Raw genomic sequence first — 18,556 nt, forward strand, 5'->3', positions numbered from 1 at the left:
TATACTTTTACCCTCACTTTTTTGCAATTTCCTCCCAATTACAATTATTATAATTATAATTAGGGAAAAGCTAACATGTGCCCCAAGGGCACAAAATAATTAGATATTTATAGAAATATTTGTTTGAAACGCGTGCATTCAATGTATCGAAACTTTAAATATGACTTTATCACATTTAATTTAATTTAATTTTTTCTAATTATAGTATCTTAACATGTGCCCTAAGGGCACATGTTAGCATGACCCTTATAATTATTAAAATTAAAAAAACTCACTTCAGTTCCTCCTTCATTATTATCTTTTCCTTCTTCCCTGTTTGGCCTCTTTTCATCTCTACCCAAAAACACACACTGCCGAATCTCAGAAAATATCTAGATTCTCTGTCTCTATTATTCTGTTTTCATCTTTCATCTTCTTCGTTCCATTTCATTCCTTCTTTCATTCATCCAATCCAACCCAACCCAACCCACCTTTTGACTTTCTGGATTTCTGGATCCAAATTCAACCAGACCCGAATTATTGCCTTTGCAAACTCAAACACAGTTTTTCAAAATTATATATCTATATATTTTTTAAAATTATTATTTGTTGAAACGGTTAGAAGAAGTGAATGGGGGAAGAGATAAGAACAGACGAAGAGCGAGTATCGGAGTGGGAAAAGGGTCTACCCACCTTTCACGATCTCACTCCTCTCACCATGGCGTTAATCCCGCCGGAGCTAGCTTCCGCCTTCAGCATCTCCCCGGAGCCTCACCGCACACTCATCGACGTCAACCGCGCCTCCCGCAACACTCTCTCTATCCTCCGCGGCGGCGGAACAAGTCATCACCAAACGTTCTCATCCAACCACGACGAGCCTCTCGAAGAAGACGAAGAAATGGAAGAGGAAACCGATCGGGACGGCTCCGGTTCGGATTCGCGAAAGCACCGGAAGATCGATTCGGTTTCGGTTACAGAGGAAGCGGATTCGGCGGTTAGAACAGAGACGACGCTAAAACGGCCGCGTTTAGTGTGGACTCCGCAGCTTCACAAGAGATTCGTCGACGTTGTGGCGCATCTCGGGATAAAGAACGCGGTTCCGAAAACGATTATGCAGTTGATGAATGTGGAAGGGTTAACACGAGAGAATGTTGCTAGTCATTTGCAGAAGTATCGGCTTTATTTGAAGAGGATGCAAGGTCTTTCCAACGACGCTCCTTCTTCTTCTGATCATCTTTTTGCTTCTACTCCTGTTCCTCAGAGTTTGCATGAATCTGCTTCTGCTGTGAATTCTCATGCTCATTCACATGCTCATTCTCATGCTCATTCGCATGCTCATTCTCATTCGCAATCGAATGGACATGGGAATTCGCAATCGCATCATTCCGTTACGATTTCTATGCCTTATCCGCCGCCGCCCCCGCCGATGATGTCTATGCCTTTAATTGGTATGCCGCCGCATCCGCATGGTCATATGGGAATGGCTTTGCATCCTCCTTCTGGTTCTTCTTCGTACCGGTCGCATCCATTTAATATGATGCATCATAGGGATTGGCCTCCTCATCCTCACTCTCACTCTCACCCTCATATTTCTCCTAATGATAGTAATAAATAGAAGGGATTCTATCTTATCTTCAGGTCAGCAATCACATGGTAAAATCACCATTTCATTGTACTTCAAAACAATTGTTACTCTTATTGTTTGAGCTCATTTAAATTGTATTTATAATTGTGAGAGTGTTTGGAATGTAATGGAAGTCTATAACATGTGCTTATTGATGCTCCCTTGATTAAACGAACACCTATATCTATAGCACAAGCACTTATATTGATAAGCTTTCTGTAAGTTGTTTCTATAACACAAGATAGAATAAAGTTTAATTTTTTGGGTACTATATCATATCAACTATCTTGGAGAACTTACCGAAATAAGTTGAAAAAACTTAAACTTAAGTTAGTAGATAAATTTAAATAAGTCAATTGAAATATGACTTTGTTTACTTAGGATTGATTGAGGTTATGGCTTTTCTTAAATGTACTATGGTTTGAGTAACTCAACTCCCTTTCACAAACATCTGTTACTTAATTGCTGATTATGGTAGTAAACTAGACTATGTTGTGTTGTTAGTTGTTAAAACATAGTTAAGAGGGCGTTCGTATTGTTTTTAGTATGGGTTGTTAATTAAGCGGGAAGTAGGAAATGCAAAGAGCTTGGTTATTTGTTCTGTTTTTGAGTGCATTATACTGAGGTGCTAAATGACATTGAGATCAATCTCATGTAAATGATTGGTGGGTCACTTTAATGATGTCGTTACCTGTTACATTGTGTTGTCATCCTCATATGGTAAAATTATATTGATACTTGGGATGCTTGATCAGATTTGGTCTTTGTTTCTATTGATTTTTTAGGATGGTCTTTGCTGTTTGATGTAGAATGTACTATATTTCTTTATTTGGATTTATATTACCATTACTCAGATTGATCATATTCTCAGTTCTTGTCGTTTATTGATTTAAATTTTATGAAGAAATAGTAATTTTATGCATTTTCATTGTGATGTCTCTTGTGTAGATTCAAATGTTTGATTGTTGATTGTAACTGCATCCATCATTCTCTCTGCTTTGCACAAACTGATTCTTGAGGAAGTATATGAAGATTCCATGGAACTAAATTACTGTCAGAATCAGAAGAGTATGCACTGTGTCCGCAGATCTACAAACTTCTTGGCACACATGCTTAATTTATGTCACATACATGTAGGTGATGATTGTCAATTACATCATGTTTCTTCTGGTAGATAGCTGATTCTAAAGTAAATTCTAAACTAGTTAGTTCTCTTATTCATAAATCATTCAGTGCTATTATACTGTGTAGTCTGTACTCCTAAAAAGGTTTACCTTCTTTTTCAAAACAATTTGAATAAAAGATAGACTGAAAAATAGTCGGCAACCACTACCATTCGGAACATGCTCTGTAGTCTGTAGCATTAGAGTTGTATTTTCTATATCTTAATGTTCTGAGTATTATCTTATTTGACATAAACCCGCCATTATAATATTAGAAATGTTACAGTGAGACTGAAAAATGATTTGTATATAGTGGCACAAAATATGTACACACACGCTTTGAGAATTATTGTTTTACTCGTGAGCATTCATTTTTCTGGGTTTTATTTCCCTTTATCAAAAGAACTACGAGCTTGAAGAAGTTTGATCTATCATCTATGCAGTTTGTACATTTTGCTAATTTGTTGTTCCTTAGCAGGCACAATATTTATGTGTGCTTTCTTGTGGATAAGGCTTGTTTAAGGTTGTAGATATTTTGTTTGCTTTTGCTAGTTGAATTTCGTAAACGACAATATTAAAAAAGAGTAGCCAAAAGATTCCAAGCAGAGTTTGGTTGGAAGTTGGAGACTTGGTGGTCGATTAAAGCAACTTGAATGAGTTAAAAGAAAAAGAACCTATGGCATCATCCTCTTTATTTGAATAAATAAAAGAATCATGAAATCGATGTCAAAGTCGCAAATCCTTTAGTGGGATTAGGTAGGTTTCTTGAATAAAATAGAGTAAAGTTTTTATGTACTTCAAGAAATTTATCAAATACTAATATTTAAATGATTGAATAGAGAAATTGGTCGGCAATTTTATAAGCATTTATAAAATAGTTTACAAATCTTGCAAACTTTTATTGCATTACAAAAACTACAACACATCAATCAATCAAAATAATAATAGTCCTCTTAGTTTTTTTTTGAATTTACGTTTGAAGCATTTGAAATTTATTTTGAATATGAAAAATTAATTTTGACATTTGGTTATTTTTTAATAAAAAAGTTGTTTTCATAATTGATTTTATTTTTAAGCTTAAATGAGATTTTTACACTAAATTTATTGTTCAATTCATTTATGTGCTGTTTTGGAATCATAAATGGATTGAGGAGTAGTGGTGATGGCGGATCATAGTTTGAGACGCGGTGAAAAGGAGGTTGGTCAACAATGTTAGCACTCTAATACTCAAGTCAGTGCGTGAGAGAAAAAAGTAAAGTGAGGTTGAATTTGAACCTTGTTGCCTGGTTTTGACGCCTTCTCTATATATAGTAGCGAGAGAATAACAAACTAATTATTTGTTAGGAGTGAATTGTGGAGAGTCGTTAGATGCATTTGCAGTTGTGATCCTTTGTAATCATTAAGATGATAGTTCCCGTGTGCTAATATTTTGGAAGACTTGTGGTCCTTTCTTGGTGGTCGATAGAGGTCGATATGGTTGGCTAAAAACAGTTGTCCTCTAAGCTCTTGCTTATTCGCAACAATGCGGGGGTTTGTCATGTCAACCTCAGATGTCGACCACTTCTTTGTTCACCTTTAGAAGGATGAAAGAGAAATGTTTTAATTTCTTGGGGATTTGTGCATTTAATGATCCATACTTCAAACGTATCTTCGAAGGTGTCATCATTACGACCCTATAAAACCAAAACACTTGAGTATTGTGTGCGAGTGGTTTGACATGTTTGGTATAGTTTACTTACTTTTGCATGATGGAATTTAGCTATTGAAGAGTCATTGTTACCTCTTCTTTTCTTTTGAGTTACTTTCTCAGTTTAGCGATTATCTCCCTTTCCTTGCCATCTCGTTTTCTTGCATCTGAAAATGTTAGTGCATTATGGGTAAAAAAGATCACAGAAGAGTGCTCACAAATTCTAGAAAAATGACCCATTTTCTTGGGTGGATTATCTCTATTCTTCTTATGTTTTTGTTTTTTCCAAAAATGGAAGTAATGATGGAGCCTTCCTTGAAGTTTGCATGTTATTTGGTTGGGGTGCATGGACTCCCACTGATAATGAGAGGATATGCAGTAAGTATGATAATTGTGTTATTCCTTTTCATGAATTCACTTTCTCTATTACGCGTCTTCGCTTTCCTTCACTGCTTTTGAGATAGAAGTCCGGAAGCATCTGGTGATGGCTACTTCACAACTTTATCTCGCAAGCTGGGCGTACGTGAATGTCTATTAGTCTTGGCATGAATAATTGAAGGAGATGCCTTCTTTGACCCTTTCCTTTCATCTCTTTTGATGTCGTCGTAGTCCTGCAAATCGAGGGCGTAACAAAGGATTAATCTCCCTAGAGCCGACCGTCTATGGCTTTGGACCTCTTCTTGAGCTACAACCTTTCAAATATTTATTTTTTATAGTCACTCCTAACCGCTAGGAAGATCATGCTACAATCTACGTTATTGGGGAAGGAGTAGAAGAAAGATGTTTTGAGTTGTTTCCCAAGTACTGGATTGAGAGTCACTTTCTTATGAGGAATATGATGTATGTATATGAAGAGGGGGATCTTACTACAAAAGATATGTATTAAAATAAACGATTGATGGGCTTTAATAGTAATCTTGGTTACTTTGGGTGAGATTCCCCATGGATGAGGTCGCTCGCAAACGCTTGCAGTGTCTTATTGACATTCAATTGTCGGCGGCGACTGTTCCTGAGAAGAAAGGAAAGTTATTTTCGGTAAGTTCTCAAAACTCTTAACTTCTTTGGCTTCGTTTGACTATTCATTATGCATTTGTTTTGACAATTATCACGTGCAAATTGGATTAAGGATGAAGTACAATTTGACTTATAAAGCGGGGAATATGATCGGTAGGGAGTGACGTTGCTTTGAATACGCTTCTGACGCTGCCAAGTATGTTGGGTCTTCTTGCTAGTCTGTTATTGATGGGGTCGAGCTCTCATTCCTCTATAGACCATTGAACACCTCCTTCAGAAGTAAACTCTTCATAATTGGCCAATCTGTTCAGGTCTTCCCTGGAGGAAGAACTGGTGACTCTGGCTCGGTATACCTGGTGTGCCTCTGTCGCTTTGGCCCTTGGTGGAACTAGCCGCTGGAAGGCTCTTTGGCCCGACCAAAAATGTGTTGAGAAGCAATGGCGGGAGAAGAGTGTTTGTGATCTAAAGTTTCAATGGGATAATTACCTGTAAAAAATAGAGATAACTTCTACTTATTTTATCGGGGTAAAGAATGCTTTGCTTCCCCTTAATCTCCCAGGTTCTTTTTATGACCAAGATACCCATTTGGTGAGAACGGTGACGAGGAATAATTAAGCTCTAGTTTCTGTTCAGGACAATTTGTCATCTTCTCAAACATCTATTACCACGACCTAGAAGGAATTAGAGTCTTTGCGCCTTGAGAACACTTCTCTGACTCAAAAGCAAGTCAATTTTACGAAGCTCGGTATTGAGGTGGTCTTGTAGTCATTTGAGAAATCCATGTAGCAAGTGGAGAATTTCACCAACCTCTTATTATCTTGAGGGCACAAGTTTTACCTGACCAGATGCTCAAAGATGATGAGACTATTTCTATGTTGGAGTATCTCTACTCTCCCTTTTTGTAATATATGTAGAGTACTGGTGTATTGAAAGGAAATATGGGCATATTTTTCTTTTTTGGAACGACATTTATTTGTACCTAATTTGAGGTGTATGCGTATGATCCTGAGGGAAGAGTTCTGGATCTTGTGCAAACTTACGAGGTCTTTCCTCAAAGTTTATTGGATGTCATTGGAGCCGTTCTCAGTCAAGAGTCGGTTCTCCTTCCCCCTACTAGATGAAAATTGGCTTATGGTAGATGCGTGGCCAACCTACCAGATGATTTTTTTGGTAATTCTATTAAAAAAGGAGAGGCTTTCCAATCATTCAAAAGTGTGTGTGTGATTTTCCTTAGTAAACTCTAAAGTTATTCTTATACCTTTATCAATAGAGATCACTTGACACAGGCTTGGCGATCTTTCACACTTTCTCTTGAGGGCATTTTCAACATCAAAACCAAATAGTTTGTTACATATATAATAACTCCAAGCACATAGATCCACATTATCAACCTCTTGTTGTAGAAAAATCATCCATGAACATGATGGTTACCTAGGAAGGTATGCCTTACGACAAAAAGGTGGAAGAAAATATTCAGGGATGGCTTCTGACCCTGGTAGTCGCGGAAAAACTGGAACACTTTCACCATAACCCAAGCATTCGAGTGCACTTGAGATGGAGAAATATTCATATGTCTGAACACTCCTACTTCAAATTCATTGAAAGAAAATCTCAGATTTGGCTGAGTAAACCGACATTCATAAAAAAGGATGGAATATTCGTCAAAGTAACTACGGATCCTCTTGGTATAGTTTACAAGGACGATCGCTCGATCAATAGACGAACCTATATTTGTGAGAGCATTTCCACTTTTGTTTTAGTATCAAAAATAGAGATAAGGATTGATTTGCATCAGTCGACTCTAGAGAGGGGAGACCTTCTCGACCTTCAGGTAATGGGCAAAGCTAACAAAACACGATTGAGGTATTTCAAAGTTTGATTTGGCGCTTGAGTATCATGATCGGGAGTATTTCTATATGTCTGAACAAAGTGTTGAAGTGTTTGCTCATCTCGAGCGGCAATCTTCGTAGATGATAAATGGTCGGCAAGAATGGGAGAAGTTAGTGACCCCTAGGAGGCCGAAATAACTTTATTAATTTGAACACCATCAATTGGCTTCTCATCACTCTCATCAAAATTAAATACTAGAAGAATCGTCAGAAAAGTTCTCCCCTGTCGCACCCCAATTTTTGACCCACATATTTTGTTCATTTGATATCATCGCATTCATATTTCATGTGCATTTATAGTTCAATCGTCGCATTTTTGCATATCTTGAAAAAATTTGACTTTTTATTAAAGTCAACAAAAATAGCTTTAGACAGTTTAGATTAATTTTAGTTTTAATTTTATTTTACTTTTAGTCTAGATTTAAATTAGGATAATTTTTAGTTTTAATATTATTTTTATTTTTTAGTTTAAATTTATTTCTGATTAGTTTTTATTTCATTATTTATTTATTTTTATTATTAACTTTTTTATTTATTATTATTATTATTATTATTATATATCATTAGTATTATTATTATTATTATTATATTATTATTATTATTATTATTATTATTTTAGTATAGTTATTATTATTATTTTAATTATTATTATTATTTGTTCAATTGATTCCAAGTCCAAACAATAAGAGCCAAAATTCTGCACCTCAACAACACTCTGCTATGCTCCTCCCACGCCTCTGCTACCCCTGCTGCTAGCTGCTTCACAAGCCTCCAAAGATTACACCAAAATAGCCATACAACAATCCTGCATAAAAAAGTAAACGATTCAGTTGCCAAAATTGTTCAAACTCATCCCATTTTTCGGAATTTTGACCTGCATGCCACCCATATGAAATTAAATTCCCAATATGCCACCCTGCCAAAATTTAGTCCCAAAATGCCACCATTTTGTACCTTTTTTCACTTTTTGGCAGGTCTGCAGATTTTTTTTTTGCATGTCAGTGGGTGACCGCCGTCTCAATTGGAGGCCATGTGAAGGCCTTCATGAGGCCGCCATTTCAATTGGAGGGCACCCATTAATTTATTTTTTTTTTTCGTTTTTTGTATTATAATTATTTTTAAATGTTTTTTTAATATATAGTTAATATTAAAAATTATAAGTTAATTATTTAAAGTATTAAAAAATTAAAAATTTAAATTTGTGAATAAAAATTAATTTATTTTGATACATTTTATTATAGTTATTATATATAATGATTAAATAATTATAACTTAATTATTTTAATTATTTAAAAAAAAATTAAATTTGTCCATTAAAATTAATTTATTTTGATACATAAGAGAACAATAAAATTTAATAAATATTATAAATTAATAAAAAATAATAATAATATTTCCCGCCAAAGCAAAATATTGTACTATATTTTCCCTCCAAAAATATGGGTAGAAGAGGTCTGATCTTCTATGAATAGAGGTATGTATGTGAGAGTTGAATTATCAATTCTTGTGTTGTGGTTAATTTTAACAGTTAAAAATCATGTCTGTTTGGGCTGTGGTGTTTTTTGAGGAAGGCGAACACATCAGGGTATGTCTGAACCCGCATTGGAATTTCAGCAGAGTTGTTAGAGCCATCAACACCGGGTTTCGACAACTTGACGGTCCTACCCGCAAAGTTAAACAAATGGATTATCGCTGTCCATATATAACCTTGACGGATGCAAGCCCAGAAGGAACCTACATGTATTACTGGGATCGTGTGAAAGATGATGTCGATGTGGATCTAATGTTTTGGACATACAGAGGAGAAGTTAATCGAGGCGTTCAAGATCCACTCGTTCTAGCAGTTATACTTGAGTAATTTAAATGTTGTATGTTGATTGAGTCCTGATATGATCTATTTGTGTCTGAAGCATGTCTTTTGCTGTTTTGATTATGTTGTTGTAATCTAATTTTAAATCGTTGTGTTGTTGTAAACGTTATTATGATGTTAGTAGAAGTTGAATATTCTAATTAGAGTTGTCATTGATATTGAAAGAAACTACAAGGCAGTGATGAAAATAAATTAACATAAAAACTTAAACACAACTAAGATGATGGTCCAGCTCGGTTTGGACATGTCTTGCGATAATGTCCGAACTCGCGACAAATACCACATCTTCTTTTTTCCTTCTCATAATCATCCATTTCTGTTCGTATGCGGGTACTGTTTGGGCGACCTTTCTTTCTTCTTCTCATGGCGTCATTGTGGCAAAGAGTATCTCCTTCGTATCGAGGCCAGTCAGCCTCAGTCCCTACCCCTATGAAACTTTCTTCGTAGACCTTAAACACGTTAACGACCTTGAAGACATCAGCTACATGCACGGTATAGACCTGATGTATGCTCGCGCACGCTGTAATGACATGCGAGCAAGGCACATGAAATGTTTGAAATTTTCCACACTCGCACGTTTGATTTTTAAGGTCGACGTTGAAATGACGAGTCGGTCGACACTCATTATGGTTCATTGTTTCCTCCACCAAGAAGCAGAACCGTAGACGATCAAATTGCCTAACGTGATGACTACTTGCTTTGGCAGCCTCCTCTTCTATACCTTTCAGGCAACTTTTTGTATATTGTTGTCCAGAACCCAATTTTTTTGTCCATTCGTGCCCTCTTCTGCCAAATAACTCACCCATCCTAAAGTATGTAGATCTTACCAATGCTGTAACGGGTAGATTACGAGTGGCCTTCAAGACTGAATTCATTGATTCTGCCAGGTTGGTAGTCATGTGACCCCACCGTTGCCCTCCATCAAAAGCTCTGCACCATTTTTCTCTTGGAATATTTTCTACCCAGTTGTATGCATCCATATTTGACATACGTATTTCACCCCTGTAGTAGTTGTAGGTTGATTCAGTTAATGCATAACCTGTAAGTGAAAATAATAATATTAGTTAAACAAAATATTTTTAAACAACATTATCAATTACAAAGAAACCCTTGGCGTTGAGAATTACCCATGTTAACGACTTTTTTGCGAAGCTCTTTGTCTCTGATCTCTCGCATGAAGTTCTGGGCTATATGTCTAATGCAATAGAAATGCGTAGACGGTGGGTATTGCCAACCATTTTCCGGGTTATCATATGCGCTTTTGATGGACACGTGTCTGTCTGATATTATACAGATGTTGGGTTGCGGCGTAACATGCATTCTTAGATTCCTTAGGAAAAAACTCCATGCATCACCCGTCTCACCCTCGACCAAGGCAAAAGCTATTGGAAAGATGTTCCTGTTTCCATCTTGTGCAACAGCTAGTAACAGGGTTCCCTTGTATTTTCCATACAACCACGTCCCATCAACTTGCACAACGGGTTTGCAGTAAGCGAACCCCTTGATACATGGCTGGAAGGCCCAAAATAGACGATGGAAAATTCTACAACCATCAATTTGCGTCCCGTCATCAGATAACGCCGGTAGGGTCTCTAGATCGATGACGACACCTGGCAAATAATATTTCATTACTAATAACCACTGCGGAAGGTCGTTGTAGGAAGTCTCCAAATTACCATAGGTAGATGCTATTGCCTTGTTCTTCGCAATCCATGCCTTTTTGTAAGAAATCGTGTAGTTGAATTTCTCACAAATATGAGCAATAATGTGTTTAACCTTCAACGAGGCATCCTCTTGTATGAGACGTTTGATGTTGTCACTGATGATGTTTGAGTTTAGTTTTTTTGATCTTGAGTAATCGCAACCGAAGTGCATGTGTGTTGTCCACTTACCTTTGTGATCTTCCACGTACCACTTATTTTCCCCAAAGTACCTCTACATCTGAACGTGCACTCTTCATTCTTACACTTGACTATATATCTTTTAGAATCAGACTTATAAACTTCATAATCAAGAGAGTGTTTGATGTGGTACTGAGCGATAGCAAAGACACACTCCTCCTTACTTGCGAATTTCATTCCAAACAAACCACCTTCAATTTGCATTGGCACTGGTGTTTCAAATATTGAACCATCATCTTCCTCATCTAAGCTGACATTTCTCATGTGAAGTGGTGGATTATACAGATCCATAGGAACCTGTTGATGCCCCACATCCATTTCATCACCCGAGTCTCCACTATCGCCGCTAAAAAGATTTTGAGCGTTTACGTACCTGACTTCATCAGCATCGCTGTCGTCTCCAACCTCTTCGTTTCGGAGAAATGGCTCGTTTTGTGTTAAGGGGGGTGGTGACATTGGAACGATAGACTCCTGACTCATATAATTTTGGGTTTGGGATGGCTCAGCGTGATACATTGGTTGTGTTTCCTCTTCACGTGCCTCCAAAATACACACATATAATTCAATAACATCTGAAAAATCATATGAAGCGTGACAATGAAACATAGACCGAACATCGTTGTCATTTTCAATCTTCGTGGTTGTATAGGACATGCTACCGTCAACCGGACTAAAACATGGATATCGATAAAAAATATCGGTTACGATCATTTGAATTTTATTTTGGATACGTTCTTTTAGATGAGAAAAATTGGCGGTGGGGTTTGAAGGATAGAAAAACACTTAGAAAGGGGGGGATTGAATAAGTGTGACTTTAAATTTTGGACGATAAAAATAAAGTGCACAATTATTTTTATCCTGGTTCGCTGTTAACGAAGCTACTCCAGTCCACCCCCGCAGAGATGATTTACCTCAACCTGAGGATTTAATCCACTAATCGCACGGATTACAATGGTTTTCCACTTAGTCCACGACTAAGTCTTCCAGAGTCTACAGATCACAACTTGATCACTCCAGGAACAACTGCTTAGATACCCTCTAAGACTTTTCTAGAGTCTACTGATCAACCTGATCACTCTAGTTACAAACTGCTCAGCCAACTGCCAAGACTTCCTAGAGTATACTGATCACACGATCACTCTAGTTCCTTACAACTTAATGTAATCTATTCAAGAGTTTACAAATGCTTCTTAAAAGCTATAATCACAAACTGTGATATTTCTCTTACAGTTTAAGCTTAATCTCACTAAGATATTACAACAGCAATGTAGTGAGCTTTGATGAAGATTCTGAGTTTAGATTTGAACAGAGTTTCAGCAAGTTTGATATAAGTTGTTTTGGTGCAGAATCGTTAACCTTGCTTCTCATCAGAACTTCATATTTATAGGCGTTGAGAAGATGACCGTTGAGTGCATTTAATGCTTTGCGTGTTCCGTACAGCATTGCATTTAATGTTATACGCTTTTGTCAACTACCTCGAGCCTTGTTCACGCTGTGTCTACTGACGTTGCCTTTAGTAGCTTTAACGTTCCTTTTGTCAGTCAGCGTAGTCTGCCACGTGTACTTCCTTCTGATCTGATGTTTGTGAATACGACGTTTGAATATCATCAGAGTCAAACAGCTTGGTGCATAGCATCTTCTGATCTTCTGATCTTGAAGTGCTTCTGTTGCGTGATACCATCTTCTGATCTTCAGTGCTTCTGATCTCATGTTCTTCTGATGCTTCCATAGACCCATGTTCTGATTCTGCTTCGACCATCTTCTGATGTCTTGCCAGACCATGTTCTAATGTTGCATGCTGAACCATTTGAGACACATCTTCTGAGCGCTGAATTATGCGTACTCTTTATATATTTCCTGAAAGGGAAATTGCATTGGATTAGAGTACCATATTATCTTAAGCAAAATTCATATTATTGTTATCATCAAAACTAAGATAATTGATAAGAACAAATCTTGTTCTAACAATCTCCCCCTTTTTGATGATGACAAAAACATATATAAATGATATGAATTTGCGATCAGAAAGAGTAGACGGCAAAAGACAAATTACACAGCTATAGCATAAGCATATGAATATGTCTCCCCCTGAGATTAACAATCTCCCCCTGAGATAAATAATCTCCCCCTGAAATAAATACTCGAAGAACTTTGATAAAAGACTTCCCTGATTATTTCGGTAGAGACGATCATATAAGCTTCTGCCTTTAGAGAATTCATAGCTTCTGACTTCTGCTTCCATTGGACAGCTTCAGAACTTGAATTTCTTTAGATCCTTAGAACACTCACAGCTTCTGATTCCTGCTTCCATCGTGGACAGCTTCAGAACTTGAATTTCTTTGATCTTCAGAACATTCACAGCTTCTGACTTCTGCTTCCATTCAGGACAGCTTCAGAACTTGAATTTCTTTGATCTTCAGAACATTCTCAGCTTCTGATTTCTGCTTCCATTCAGGACAGCTTCAGAACTTGAGTTTTCTGGATCTTCTAGAACATTCACATCTTCTGATTTCTGCTTCCCTCGGATAGCTTCAGAACTTTGAATGTCTACCAACATCACTTCATGCTAGATTTGTATCAGAACATTGTTGAATGTACCAGAGCATCTCTACATCCTGAAATGTTACAGAACAAAAACTAAACGATAAAAGTCAGCATGAACGAGTTAGAACATAAAATGTATATTCAAATACATGATATGTATCAGAGCCAAATGTATCAGAGCATTTAGGCTAAAAACGTGTATCAGAGCAAATAATGTATCAGAGCCATAACATTATATGTATCAGAGCAAATAGAATTTTGTCAGAACAGGATAGACAATGATATTCAAATTCTATTATCAGTGCTTCTGATCGTGCTTCTGATTCCTGAAGCTTGACAGCACTCAGCTTGCTTCAGTTTCCAAGAGCTTATTCCTTTTACAGAATAACGCTTCTTATGGTTTTGCTTCTGAAGATTCACTTCACTTCTGTACCTGCAAAACACTTAAACCATATAGAACTTGCAGTTCTTGTTAGTGAATGTGTGGGAGCCTCTTTACCCAGCAACTGATAGATTTAATCAAATCATTTATCATTTATCTTCTCCCCCTTTTTGTCATAACATCAAAAAGCAATATTTCAAAAGATTTAGATGCATAAAACGACAAATAGAAAACATTTACTGGAATGTAAAACACAAAGAAACTTTTCATTGATAATCAAAAGATATTACAAAAGGTTCCTATGTTTAACAAGATGAGAAACATTCCTAGCAAATACAAAGTAGAATTTCCAAAGAGGAAATCACTACAAAAATTAAAAACAGAACCCTAGCTAGACACGCTCTGTGTCAACCCATCAAGAATCCCGGAGGACTTCTTGTCTTCCAGACTGAAACCTCCACTGTAGGAGAGATCCCAGAACCAAGGAGGAAGTGAGGGACAGTTCACAGACAGAGAGCTAATGTTGCAAACGGGGGTTTCCCTCAACATAGACGTTGAGCCTATCTTCCCACAACTCAAGAAAGTCTTCTGTCTTTGGATGAAAGTTGATAACAACATCAAAGAAGAGTCTGACTTGAGCGGTATTAGAAGAGCCATCCCGAGATGCACAGAGATCTGTCGCCTTTGAGTCATGGAGCTTCAACAGGCTTAGGGTGAACGCTAGGTTTTGAGAGAAGATATGAAAAACGAGAGAGAGAGAGAGAGAGAGAGAGAGAAAAAAACTTTAAGGGGAAAACAAAGAGATAGGAAACCAAAAACCATTTTGAAGAGTATTTAAAAAGAAATAAAATGAAACGAATGATGACTAGCATTTAATGTTACGTGACGTGAGGAGAGATAATAAAGACAAATGAGGTGACTAGCACAGTTACCTATGGTCGGTGTCCCTTCAACTGCACGCACGTTTATCCATGAATAGTAACGACAGGATTACCATCCCGAGATGAAACGTAACAGCTGTTTTGCTTTAAAAAAGGTTCTGAATCAACTTAGACAATGAAACGTTAGTAATAACCGAATCATAATTTCTAAAAGATTTCAATCAGAACTTCTGATATATAAAAAATAATCCATTTTCATTTCAGAAGTTACTCATACATAAGAACTTCTCATCTTCTCATTCTGGGCATAAATCCATACTGATGTTCTTCAGAATGAACTTAAACCTATCTTCAGCCAGGGGTTTTGTAAAGATATCAGCCCATTGATGGTCTGTATCAACAAAGTTTAAAGATATAACACCCTTCTGAACATAGTCCCTTATGAAATGATGTTTAATCTCAATATGTTTAGCTTTTGAATGAAGAATAGGATTCTTAGATAAACATATAGCAGAAGTATTATCACAGAAAATAGGAATGTTACTCTCAAATATCTGATAATCTTCTAACTGACTCTTCATCCAGAGCATCTGTGTACTACAGCCAGCAGCAACGACATATTCTGCTTCTGTTGTTGATAGAGCAATAGTTGCTTGCTTCTTGCTATACCAAGAGATCAAATGACTTCCAAGAAATTGGCAACTTCCTGAAGTACTTTTTCTTTCAGTTCTGTCTCCAGCATAATCAGCATCACAGAATCCTACTAAGTTGTATTCTTTAGATTTTCTGTAAACTAAACCAACATTAGTAGTACCTTTCAGATACCTTAGAATTCTCTTAACAGCAGTTAAATGAGATTCTCTAGGATCTGATTGGAATCTAGCACACAAACAAACACTGAACAGAATGTCAGGTCTAGAAGCAGTCAGATATAGAAGAGATCCAATCATACCTCTGTATAACTTCTGATCTACCTTCTTACTTACCTCATCCTTACCTAGGATGCATGTTGGATGCATAGGAGTTTTGGCTTCTTTGCAGTCTAGAAGATTAAACTTCTTCAGAAGTTCCTTCACATACTTGGTTTGATGAACATACGTTCCTTCTGATGTTTGATTTATTTGTATTCCAAGGAAATACTTGAGTTCTCCCATCATGCTCATTTCAAACTCAGCCTGCATAGACTTAGCAAACTCCTTTCCAAGTGTAGCATTAGATGTTCCAAAAATAATATCATCTACATATATTTGACAAATTAAAATATCCCTTTTAAAGGTTTTACAAAAGAGAGTAGTGTCCACTTTTCCTCTAGTGAAACCATTATCCAGAAGGAAAGAACTTAAGCGTTCATACCAAGCTCTGGGAGCTTGCTTCAATCCATATAATGATTTCTTTAGTTTAAACACATGATTCGGAGACATAGAGTCTTCAAAACCAGGAGGTTGATGGACATAAACTTCTTCATCTATATAACCGTTTAAGAAGGCACTCTTAACATCCATCTGATAGAGAGTGATGTTATGTTGAGTGGCAAAAGAAATTAATAGACGAATAGACTCTAACCTGGCCACTGGTGCAAAGGTTTCTGTATAATCAATCCCTTCTTGCTGACTATAACCCTGAGCCACCAGTCTGGCTTTGTTCCTTACCACTTCACCTTTCTCACTGAGCTTGTTTCTGAAGACCCATTTTGTACCAATTATATTGAATCCATCTGGTCTAGGAACAAGATCCCAAACATCATTCCTTGTAAACTGATTCAGTTCTTCTTGCATAGCAATTATCCAGTCTGGATCTTCTAGAGCATGATCAACAGAAGTTGGCTCGATTAAAGATACAAGACCTAATTGACAGTCTGCATTGTTCCTAAGGAATGCTCTTGTTCTGATTGGATCATCCTTCTTTCCAAGAATGACATCTTCTGAATGACCAGAGATGAGTCTAGATGATCTTCTGACAGATGGTTCTTCAGAAATGCTTAGATCTTCCAGAGAAGCTGATACTTGATCTTCAGATTCTTTGCTTCTGAGAAGCTCTGCTTCTGATGCGTTGCTTCTTGGCTCAACAACTTCTGATATATCAATATCACAATCTGCAAAATTATCAAACTGCTTTGGTTTTTCAGAACCAAGCTTATCATCAAACCTGATATTGATTGATTCTTCTACAATCAATGTTTCAGTATTGTATACTCTGTAGCCTTTTGAGCGTTCAGAATATCCAAGAAGGAAACATTTCTGTGCTTTGGAATCAAACTTACCAAGATAATCTTTAGTGTTCAGAATAAAGCATACACATCCAAAAGGATGGAAATATGAAATGTTGGGCTTTCTATTCTTCCACAATTCATAGGGAGTCTTATTTAGAATAGGTCTGATAGAGATTCTATTCTGAATATAGCATGCAGTGTTTATTGCTTCTGCCCAGAAATGCTTAGCCATATTGGTTTCATTGATCATGGTTCTGGCCATTTCTTGCAGAGTCCTATTCTTTCGTTCTACAACCCCATTTTTCTGTGGAGTTCTAGGACAAGAGAAATCATGGGCAATACCATTTTCTTTGAAGAATTCTTCAAAGGATCTGTTCTCAAATTCACCACCATGATCACTTCTGACCTTTATGATTTTACACTCTTTTTCAGATTGAATCTGAATGCAGAAATCAAAGAACACTGAATGAGTCTCATCCTTGTGTTTCAAGAATTTTACCCATGTCCAGCGGCTATAATCATCTACGATGACTAATCCATATTTCTTTCCTCTGACAGATGCTGTTTTGACTGGGCCAAACAGATCAATGTGCAAGAGTTCTAATGGCCTTGAGGTAGAAACAACATTCTTAGACTTGAATGCAGGTTTGGAGAACTTGCCCTTCTGACATGCTTCACAAAGAGCATCTGATTTGAATTTCAGATTAGGGAGTCCTCTGACAAGATTCAGTTTGTTAATCTGAGAGATCTTTCTCAAACTAGCATGACCTAATCTCCTGTGCCAGACCCACTGCTCTTCAGAAACAGACATAAGACAAGTCACCTTCTGACTCATAAGATCTTGCAGATCTGTCTTATAAATGTTGTTCTTCCTCTTGCCTGTAAATAGGATTGAGCCATCCTTCTGATTTACAGCCTTGCAAGACTTTTGATTGAAGATTATATCATAACCATTGTCACTTAATTGACTGATAGATAAGAGGTTATGAGTTAATCCTTCTACAAGAAGTACATTAGAAATGGAAGGAGAGTTACCAGACTTTATAGTTCCAGAGCCAATTATCTTGCCCTTCTGATCTCCTCCAAACTTGACTACTCCTCCAGACTTAAGCACCAGGTCTTGGAACATAGACCTTCTTCCTGTCATGTGTCGCGAGCATCCAGAGTCCAGGTACCATGACATGTTGTGCTTTGTCCTTCTTGCAGCCAAGGATATCTGCAATAGGAATAATCTTATCCTTAGGTACCCACATTTTCTTGGGTCCTTTCTTGTTAGATTTTCTCAAGTTCTGATTGAACTTGGTTTTAACATTGTAAGCAATAGGAGGAACAGCATGATAATTTTTAATGTGAGTTCCATGATATTTCCTAGGTTGTGTCACATGCTTTTTGGTGTGTGTTAAGTGAAAACTT

At 37.0% G+C, this 18,556-nt stretch overlaps 2 protein-coding genes across 3 annotated transcripts; one reads left to right on the top strand and one right to left on the bottom strand.

Annotated features, from left to right (window-relative positions):
* The first annotated feature begins 287 nt into the window (after window positions 1-287).
* LOC131639158 (transcription factor PCL1-like) lies at window positions 288-3,011 on the top strand. Of its 2 annotated transcripts, none has more exons than XM_058909664.1 (2): window positions 288-1,632; window positions 2,552-3,011. In XM_058909664.1, the coding sequence occupies exon 1, from the start codon at window positions 611-613 to the stop codon at window positions 1,592-1,594; it is 984 nt and encodes a 327-aa protein (XP_058765647.1). In that variant the 5' UTR covers window positions 288-610; the 3' UTR covers window positions 1,595-1,632; window positions 2,552-3,011. The 2 variants fall into 2 exon arrangements, with proteins under 2 accessions (XP_058765647.1, XP_058765648.1); XM_058909665.1 differs by having other exon boundaries at window positions 288-1,617.
* A 6,430-nt stretch (window positions 3,012-9,441) lies between these two features.
* Window positions 9,442-11,445, bottom strand: LOC131639153 (uncharacterized). Its single transcript, XM_058909658.1, has 3 exons — window positions 11,119-11,445; window positions 10,354-10,942; window positions 9,442-10,265 (listed from the first exon to the last, which is right to left on the bottom strand). The coding sequence occupies exons 1-3, from the start codon at window positions 11,443-11,445 to the stop codon at window positions 9,442-9,444; spliced, it is 1,740 nt and encodes a 579-aa protein (XP_058765641.1).
* Between the last annotated feature and the right edge of the window lie 7,111 nt (window positions 11,446-18,556).

Source organism: Vicia villosa, unplaced genomic scaffold (assembly GCF_029867415.1).
Source record: "Vicia villosa cultivar HV-30 ecotype Madison, WI unplaced genomic scaffold, Vvil1.0 ctg.002546F_1_1, whole genome shotgun sequence".
In the NCBI taxonomy this organism is placed as follows: Eukaryota; Viridiplantae; Streptophyta; class Magnoliopsida; order Fabales; family Fabaceae; genus Vicia; species Vicia villosa.

Coding starts and splice junctions, on each gene's coding strand:
- LOC131639158 (XM_058909664.1), top strand. CDS start 611: ATGGGGGAAGAGATAAGAACAGACGAAGAGCGAGTATCGGAGTGGGAA.
- LOC131639153 (XM_058909658.1), bottom strand. CDS start 11,445: ATGGATGTGGGGCATCAACAGGTTCCTATGGATCTGTATAATCCACCA. Junction 10,943..11,118: donor GTACGTGGAAGATCACAAAG/GTAAGTGGACAA, acceptor TCTTACAAAAAG/GCATGGATTGCGAAGAACAA. Junction 10,266..10,353: donor CAAAAAAGTCGTTAACATGG/GTAATTCTCAAC, acceptor TTTCACTTACAG/GTTATGCATTAACTGAATCA.